Genomic DNA, 9,950 nt, shown 5'->3' on the forward strand with positions numbered 1-9,950 from the left:
TCAACTTCTCGAACTAACACTGCCCTCACGGCATGATCTGAGACTGCTAGATAGAGGTACAGCTCTTCTCCCAGCTCTGGAGTGGACAGTAGAGGAGGTGTGCTGAGGTATCTTTTGAGACTCTGCAGTGCTTCGGTATATTCGTTACTCCATTCAAATGCTGCCTTTTTCCTCAAAAGCTGAAAGAAGGGCTTCATCCGATCTGAAGATTTGGTAATAAACCGATTCAGTGCGGCCGCCATTTCGGCTAGTTTCTGCAGTTCCTTAGCCTTTGTTGGTACTTCAAGATCCTATATCGCTCTGATCTGATCCGGATTCGCTTCAATTCTCCTGTGAGTGACCATGTATCCCAAGAACTTCCCTGTTCCTACTCCGAAGGCGCATTTCGAGGCATTGAGGCGAAGCTGGTGGTTTTTCAGGATGTCAAAAACTTCTCTCAAGTCTGCAAAATGGTTTGTAGCGAACTTGCTTTTTACTACCATATCGTCTATATATGCTTCATGATTTTTCCCAGTTGGTCCTTGAACATTCGTGTAATCATTCGCTGGTAGGTTGCCCCAGTGTTCTTGAAGCCGAATGGCATTACTTTGTAGCAGTAAGTTCCCCTTGGAGTGATAAACGCTGTCTTTTCTTGATCCGGACCGAACAGTGGTATCTGATGATAACCGCTATAAGCGTCCAGAAAGCTCATGCGCTCATGCCCTGTTGTTGAGTCCACTAGTTGATCAATGCGAGGCAGCGGAAAGCTATCTTTAGGGCAGGCTTTGTTCAAGCAAGTGAAGTCAACGCAAACTCTCCATTTTCTGTTCTTCTTCTTGACCACAACCGTGTTGGACAGCCATTGCGGGTACTGAACTTCCCTGATTGCTCCTGAAGCCAGGAGTTTTTCAACTTCGGCAATTACTGCTTCGGTGTGCTCGACTTACGATCTCCGACTTTTTTGCACAATGGGCCGAGCTGAAGGGTTGATGTTGAGCTTGTGGCAAGCAAATTCTGGGTCCAACCCTGGAGTATCATAGGCTGACCATGAGAATACCTCCATATTTTCCCTCAGCAGTTCCAGCAGTTGAAGTTTCTCATCAGCGCCTAGCGAGGTACCGATAAGGAAGTACTTTTCTGGGTCGTCTTCTTTTACCAGGACTTTCTCTAAATCCTCTACCATCTTTTCCTCTGGGGTTCCCCTACATCTTCCAAGACTGGCTATTCGGCCACTTCTACCGTCTGTACCTGATTGCAGAGCTGTTTTGCCTTTAATGTTGCCATGAAGCAATGTTTGGACGCAACTTGATCCCCTGAAATCTGCTCTACTCCGTGTTCCGTTGGGAAACGGATGAGCTGGTGATAGGTTGAAGGGACTGCTTCTATTCGATGAATCCACGGACGGCCAAGTATGGCGTTGTAAGGGGATGGTGTATTAATAACCAAAAACTCTATCTGGAGGGCTTTTGTCCCCGCCACGACTGACAACACTATTCTGCCAAGCGGCCATTCTGGCTGTGAATTGAAACCGACCAACGGGGCTGCCACTGGGGTGAGGTGCTGCTCGGAGAGACCAAGCTTTCTGAATAAATCGTAATACAGTATGTCTGCTGCACTGCCCTGATCTACTTGGACTCGTTTTACGTCAAATCGTTTCCTAATTCCCACAGTTATAATTAATGCATCAGTATGTGGGTGCTGTATGCCTTCTAAATCTTTGCTAGTAAATGAAACTGTGCACAAGGGGGATTTAGGTACTGTACGCACCTTTTTTGATGCAGGCTCCACGGGCATGACCCGCTGAATTTGTGCAGCCTTAGCAATCTCTTCTTTTAGTGCCTCTTCAGATTCTTGAATCGCTATCCCGTGGGTCACATTTATTATCAGTCGAGGTGGATGCTCAATGTTTGCTTCTGGTGGTGGGTTCCCTGGTCCGGTCATTTCCTTATTCTGATCAATGTAATCCCTTAGGTGTCCAGCTGTCACTAGGTCTTCCAAGTGTTGCTTCAGTGCCCTGCAGTTCTGAGTCATGTGCCCCCTGTCTTGGTGGTAAGTGCATCTGAGCTTCTGATTGCGCCGAGCTGGATCTCCTAACATTTTTGGCGGCCAAACAAAGAATGGCTCTCTCTTGATCTTTTCCAGAATTCGATTGATTGGCTCTTTGAATACAGTCACAACGGCTTCATGGGATTTGGACTTATCCACCTCATTTACTGCAATCCCTCGGTGTTCTCCTCGATTTGTTCTCTTCTTATGCCGAGTTATTTGTTCTGCTGACGCTACCTCGATGGGGATCTGATCATCTTCGAGACGAGCGTACTGCTCAATCCTGGCGCGCAAGTTTTTCAAAGCTGTGGCCGGGCGCTTGGTAAGTGATTGTCTCAGCTTACTTTTCGGGCGCAGACCATGTTTGAAGGACATAACGACCATCTGCTCGCTACACACATTTTCCTCCAAGTCATTGTATTTTTCCTAGTACCTCCTAGCATAATTGCGCAGCGTTTCCTCCTGCTCTTTTCGGAGGCCGAACAGTGTATCCGGCTCATTCGGGATCTTAGTGTTGGAGACGAACTTAGCTAGGAACTCTTCAGAGAGTTGCTTCCAGCCATGGATCGATCCAGCGGGAAGACGATTGAACCATCGAAGTCCGATTTCTCCCAAGCTGGATGGGAAGACTTTACACATCAGTGCCTCATCTCGGTTCCATAGGGACATCATCTGTCTATAGCGGCTAATATGTGTCAGCGGGTTCGACTTCCCGTCGTATGAAGTGAACTTTGGTGGGGTGAATTTCTTTAGAGGTCTCATGGTCTCGATCTCCGGGGAGAATGGCGAAGAGACGAGCCTATCCAGCGCTCGATGTTCCCTCTGGTGAACAGTACGGTCCAGATGATCCCAATGTTGTTCATTCTGCCTATTGCTAATAAACCAAGTACGAAGGTCTTGAGGAGGATATTCGGTCTGTTGACTAACGGTCTTCTGCCTCTTGGCCCTTTTCCGGCGTGATCCACGGGTGAGACTGCTTGCTGCCTCACTCTGTACCGGGATAGGTTGGCTTTGTTGCCTAGACTCATTCCTGGTGAACTTCTTCACTGGTGGCTCTCTGGATGAGCTCCTTCGTCGCAAACGAGAGGGCTCCGCTTCCGTCTTCTTTTCTGTTGGATCGCCCAGCACCCTCTTAAGTTGGGCTTTCAACTCCTGTATCTCCATCCCCATGGAGTCTATGATGCGATCTGTATAATCCTTTTCCAGAAAAAAGTGATGAGAGGAGCCTCCAGCGAAGGGTAATCGGTGCTCGACGGATTCAGGGGTTCGATTATTGTTTCCAGTTTGTTCCTTCGGGACTGTTGGGAGTGCCAAACCTTTATCCTTCGTCTTCTCCGTCTGTGGAGTATGTGTTGAAGGCGGAACGTCCTCAATCTCCATCGCCGGAACCGAGTGCAAAGCTCAAAGATGAAGTGTCTACGCTCACCGCACCAATTGTGCGTACCGGATTCCGCACTAGATGAAAGTGGATCGGGGCTCCGCATTCGGTTGGACTATCTAGGGACTAAAGTTCTTGCGACAAGAGGCATCGTTAGAGCTACCCGGCCGGGGTTGGCCGGATAACCCCTCCGGTGTGGGAATTAGTGATCGGAGAAGGGAGTTGAGTATGGTTTTGCCTGGAATAGTTCGGTTCTATTCAGTTACCTTCAATGTAAAGTTCATGTAGTATATATATGTTGTTCCTTGCTTGCTTCTCAAGGTGGATTCGTGAAGCTTGGATGCTGCCAGGTGTCCTTTTGGCTTTGCTTATGGTGGGGGACCACCTATTAGTTGCCAATAAATACATATACTCATTGTAGTCATGCTGATAACAAACCACATTCCTTTGGCTCAACAACTTCCGTGATTCTAGGTGTAGGGAACCAGTTGAGGTGGCAACTTGCACATGCACACGTTCACAGCTTCCACGTTTCTTTGCGGGGTTTCCGTAGCTCAGTACCGATGTTCCTCAGCTCGGCATCATTATGCCTTGTCTTGGCCTTTTACAGGATCACTCATGAAGATGGGCTTGTCCATTCAGGTAACTTTGCATGGGCTCGGCCTATTTTCTGTTCGGCCCGTAGATTCAGTCTCGCAGCTCGGCCACGGCTGGACTGGCCTCTTCACTGCGGGTTGGACCCAAGTGCTTGAGGACTTGGGTGGACTGTTGGTCATGGAGTTAGGCTTAATTGGTTTGCCCATATACTCACCTAACCCACTTGGATTTGGACTTCAGTGGATTGGGCCGGCCCAAGGCTTGGACCCGACCCATTTCACGTTTAGCCCCTTCACTAATTATATTATTATGCATGCAATCTATTATTTAAAATTTACTAATATTAACATTCTGTAAACCTCATTATAACAAGATAAGCATGTGCCACGTTAAACTTCATTATAACATTATAAGCAAGTACCACGTTATAACATGATCAGCATTTACTAACATTAACATTCTATAAACCTCATTATAACATTATAACATGATAATCAAGCACCACGTTAAATAACATGATAAGCAAGTACCACATTAAACTTCATATAACAAGATAGTCGAATGTTTAACCACGGGGTGATAATATATTATTAAACACTAATATTGTGTTTGGCTGGAGAATTAAGGAGAGATTTGAAAAACAAAAAAAATAGAAAAAGTAAGTGAAATGTGAATAAAACATACTTATATTTCACATAATTTCACTCATATTTTCCTTTTTTCTTTTCAAATCCCTCTCAAAATTCCCCAACCAAATATAACGTAAAGGAAAGTTACGATACACACCTTTTAAAAAGATGCATATTATATATATATTTTTTATATTTACACCAAAATTATTCTTTAATAATATTTTAAAAAAGATATCACAAAATCTCATAGTTTTACTTATCATAAAATTTCATAACTAAAACTTTTTATATAATACACTTTTTACACCATATATTTCGTATCTAATTGTACAAAATCTTGTTACTTTTTTGCATAATAAATGAAAAATTACAAATCAGTGATATTTTTATGAAATATTTACATATTTATAGAAAAATTTATAATTTTAATTATTAAAATTAGTAAGATTTACCACTAATTAATTTTTTTAAATATACTCTGAATTGTAATTTCTCTTATAATAAATTGTGTAGCAAAAATTTTCCCTAACCAATAATGATAAGCATGAGACTTCTCACAGTATTTGTATGACAAAAATACTATTATTATAGAATTTTAGAAAAATTATAAAAAAATGAAAAATAAAAATCTAGGTTTGACGTTGATAATGAATTAAAGGGTTGGGTTTTTCTCATATTCACATTTTAACATAAGAGAATTTGTTCGAGATTCGAACCGTTCATTTGTAGGACCCTCGATATATATCATCCATAAAAGAAATTAGGTTGATTCATTAATCATAACCTTTTAATTTTGTAGCCTTTGTTTTTGAAAAGATAGACGGCAAATATACTTTTGAATATAGACCATTCATTTTTTTAGAGACAAACACGATAAAATGAAAAATATTTTGATTATTGGATTAACCTAATTTTTATTTTTTTTCCATATATGATAATATGGAAGGCTCTATAAAATGAACTATTCGAATAATCGAAATGAGACTTATGATGGGGCCCACTGGCCTCTCAAATTCTCTCATGTTGAGATGTAAACTTGAGACAAGCTCAACCCTAAATCAAATATTAAATGTGTTGCCCTGAGTCTTTTAAAGCAATTTGAGTATATTAATCTGTAATTTCTATCTCCTTTATTGTCTTCGTCACTGTTGAGCCCTTTGAGGCTCATATTGTTACCTATTCATTCATTGTAATTGTTTATATACATTTTAGTGTGTCCCGAGATGTCATTTTGTATATTTAGGTGTTGGAGTGAATCCGAGAATGATGGGAATGCTTTAAGGTTATTTTGTCTCACTTTTAAGTTGAGACCGCTTGAGCGGTCCTTTCGTCGCTCGAGCGGTAACGTTGACCTCCCGGCATCTAGTTTTTCAGTTTGAACTTCTAAGAGTTTGTATTTTTCCCTCAAGCAAAGGTTTCATTGCTCGAGCGGTCTTTGGCAGGAAGGTGAGAGATTCTAGAAGTTTCAATTGTTCCTTCGAGCGCAGGTTTGGTCACTCGAGCAGTCTATCCGCAGTCTATTCCGAAAAATGTATCCAATTACTCAAAAGTCGGATCCTTGCACCATTTTCTTTCACTTTTCACTTCACTCTCTCTCTCTCTCTCTCTCTAGATTTCACTTTCCCCTTTTCTTTTATCTCTCTCTAGAAAACCTTTCCACCCACCTCATTTATTTCTTTGATCTACCAAATCCATTGAGTTTTTTACCCTAGTGCCTTCATTATTATTGGAAAGCTTACCAAGAGCAACATTGTGTACAGTGGAGATCAAGTTTTGACGCCGTTGATTTTGAAGTTTTTCTCTCATCTTCATTCCAAATTTTGAGGTAGGGAGTTCTTTGAGTTATATATATGATTTTAGCATGTCTAGTCCTTTTTTGTTTTCAGCTTGAGTGTATGGTTGGATTTTGTAGTGTGGTCTTGAAAATGTTGAAGAAAATGATTTTGCTTATGAGAATGTTCAAATTAGAAATGTTTCATGAACTTATGAAACTCTTGGAAGCACCTTGTGAGGAGAATCTATGAAAAATGAAGGAAACACCTTTTGGATCAAACCCTAGTTTTGAAGAAATTTGAAAAAAAAAATGAATTTTGTGAAATTGTTGTTAAATCTCTCAAGAAATTGATAAAACTTGGTTATGTAGTAGAGATATCCATGGTATGGATAAAAGTTGTTGAAAAATGTTGATGACCTTGAAATGGTATAAGTTTGTCTATGAGATGAATATCGATTATGCATATGAAGTGGTACAAATGTCACATTGATTTATGTTTTGTCATGATTTTAAGAACTATTGAACAATGGAAGTTTACTTTGAATAAGTGTTGAGAATTATTAAAATATTACACAAATGAGATACCTATGTGTGATTACCTCCCATTTCATTTTTGTGCATCATTTTGAATATTGTTCAATTACGGTTATGCCCTAGAAATTAATTCATTGTTTTGAGAAAACAGCTACTATTATTGAAACTTTTTGTGGTAAATATGTTTGGTAAGTCCGGATAGGGGGTGTAATTGGTACTGTTTAAGTTGGCTTGAGCATTCAGGGTGAAAGACTGAAAACACACGCGGAGGAGGTACCACGTACCTTCCGGTTAGGAGCCGGTAAGGTGGGGGATTGGTAGTGCTTGTTATACCTATTTGCAGACACCAGTCTACGGATTACCTGAGTCGTATTTACCACACCTCATTGTCTTAATTTGAATTTCATGGGGAAGATCAACATTTCGATAGGAACATTGCATGTGTTTCAAAAGAAATGGAAAGCTTTGACATTGGAATATGGCATGGCATTGCATTTATATATATGAGACTGCTTAAATTTATATATTTTGTTAAGATATCTCTACTGGGTTTTGTTCTCACCCCTAGTGAACTTGTGCAGAAAAAGATATTGTGATCACGCTTAGTTGAACGTGTGGAACGTCTTGAGGGCACGAGGCTCTCTTCCCTTTTTGTGATCTTATGGCAAGCCAAGGGCTTAATGTACATGGGTTTGACAACCTTTTTGTATAGCCAGGTTTAAGCATTAAAATTTGTAGCCTTTAGCCATTTACTTTGTTGTTATTTCTTTTACTTTTATATTATTACACATGCCATGAATTCATCATTTTAAGAGATCGAATATATATTGCATGTGAACACTTTTATATACCTCTCTTATGAAATGAAACACCAATCGAAGGAAATTGAGTAATCCAAGTAGGATCGTTTTACTTGATGGAATCATCATATCTATTTTATGCCTATTATTTAGGAGCGTTACATTAACGTTTTAATTGTTTTAATTACCTTTAACTTTTAAAATGATATCAATTCTAATCATCTGTTGATTATAACTAACTAAATTGGAGCAATTTAGATAATTTAATCACTTTTTGTCGGTAGTGCTGGACGACGACGACGACGACTATAGCCTATGTAAGAAATGAGAGGGGCGGTAGTGATCTGGGGAATGGGGAGGAATAATAATGGACGGAAAAAAGTAATGACAGTAAACATAGGAGGTGATTGCCAAAAGTAATGAAGGAAAAAAATGATTAAATTGTCTAAGTTGTCCATTCGGATATCAACATATTGTAATCATAATTTAAATTGAAACAAAGTTTTTTTAGATGGTATAAATTGAAATAATAAAAAAGTTTATATTTGATTTATTAAGGAGGTCCAATCTTTTTTTTTCTTTTTCTTTTTCTCTTTGTGTGTGTGTAATTTTTGTTTTTTCAAAATTTTTAGACAAAATTCCAATAAAAATTATGTGATAATAATTTTAATAGACATTTCATTTAAAATCACGAGTCACACTATAATTTTTTTTTTAGAGGGGTAAAACCCAAACTAAAGAAGACCACAAATCAGAAGCTACAAGAGTCACACTATACTTTAATCATGTTATTTTGTATAGATATTATATTATATACTTCTTGCTTGTATGCCTAACTTGTATAGCATCAATTTTTGTCAATATGTTGTTGGGGTGAAGAAACCGCTTTTGTCCCATCCTAATGTTGCTTGTAATGTTGTGATCATGATAGAAACGTCACACAACTAGCAACCGCCTTTACTGGACGCCTGGGCACGCATACACATGATACATCCAACGCCTTTGTTATTCAACACCAATTAAAATATGAGTAATGTTAAAAATATCAAAGATTTATTAAATATTTTATATGCGTGTGAGATTTATTTAATAGAAATTTTAATAATTTTTTTAAAATTTGTAATATTTTTTTTAAACTTTATACAAAAAATTTTATAAAAATTATATGATAATGTTGGGCCTTTATGGGCTCACCACGGAGGCTACATCAATTATTTGAACTTTTCAATGTGTGGGGTTTGTCAATTACTTTATCTTTGTAAAAAATTATCTTGATCGAATATCGATAATTACTTGATCACATCATATTTGAGTATGATTTTAAAAATAAGCTATTGACATAATTGTGATGTGATCAAGTAGTTATCGATATTTGATTAACATAATATTTTACAAGGATGAAACACTCGACGAGTCTTATATATTAAACTGTTCGAATTATTAATGTGAACTCTAGTGCTAGATCCACAAAGGCCCAATAACACCTTCCAATTCGATTTGGACCCAAAAAAAATCTCTCCCATAATTTTGTGCTTGTAATATTGCTAGTATTGTATATCTACATGTATTATAAATGAATCGGGACAAAATGAGTACTGAATTACTCAAATTTAGCTTTAAAGTTTAATGAATTTTAAAATATGTCTAAATTTAAATTATTTACCTTAATAAGACCATCTTCAATAGTTATTCAAATCTATCATTAAATTTGAATTTGGTGAAAAATTACTAATTTTCTTGCTCCAACTGTTTCATCGAATAAGTATCAAATTCAGAATTTTATTTTTCTTTCATCAAACTGAGGACCAACATACCTTTCATCAAATTAATGTTCATAACCGTTTGATTTTCACTATCGGATGTCGTTCCAGATGTCCCCTTAGATGACCACCATAAGACAAAAATTTGTGAAAAAATTGCACTAGCTGATCGACCGACTGGACATCCACCTGGTTGTTCGCCCGATCAGCCGTTGTTCTGATGAAGTTTCAAAAACCTTCATTGAAATACTTGATATCAAATAAAATTTTAACTCAAATTTAATTAACAATTTAATACACCGTTGGAAATATTCTAAGCCCATCACAATTCTAACCATCATAATTTGATTTTAATAATAAATATAATAAAGTTGAATTGAATAATAAGTTATTTAAATTTTAATTATTTAACTATTTTAAGCAAACGAACTCTTTAATTAGTTTGGATTA

The 9,950-nt window shown here is 38.1% G+C and overlaps 1 protein-coding gene across 1 annotated transcript; it reads right to left on the reverse strand.

The window, feature by feature from the left end:
• Positions 1-1,200: 1,200 nt before the first annotated feature.
• Positions 1,201-2,409, reverse strand: LOC114313037 (uncharacterized). Its single transcript, XM_028259348.2, has one exon. It carries the CDS (start codon positions 2,407-2,409, stop codon positions 1,201-1,203), a length of 1,209 nt encoding a protein of 402 aa, XP_028115149.2.
• Between the last annotated feature and the right edge of the window lie 7,541 nt (positions 2,410-9,950).

This window comes from Camellia sinensis, chromosome 11 (assembly GCF_055761805.1).
Source record: "Camellia sinensis isolate YWXY chromosome 11, ASM5576180v1, whole genome shotgun sequence".
Lineage (NCBI taxonomy): Eukaryota > Viridiplantae > Streptophyta > Magnoliopsida > Ericales > Theaceae > Camellia > Camellia sinensis.

Excerpts from the sequence above, each read along its gene's own strand:
- LOC114313037 (XM_028259348.2), bottom strand. The coding sequence starts at position 2,409 with ATGGTCGTTATGTCCTTCAAACATGGTCTGCGCCCGAAAAGTAAGCTG.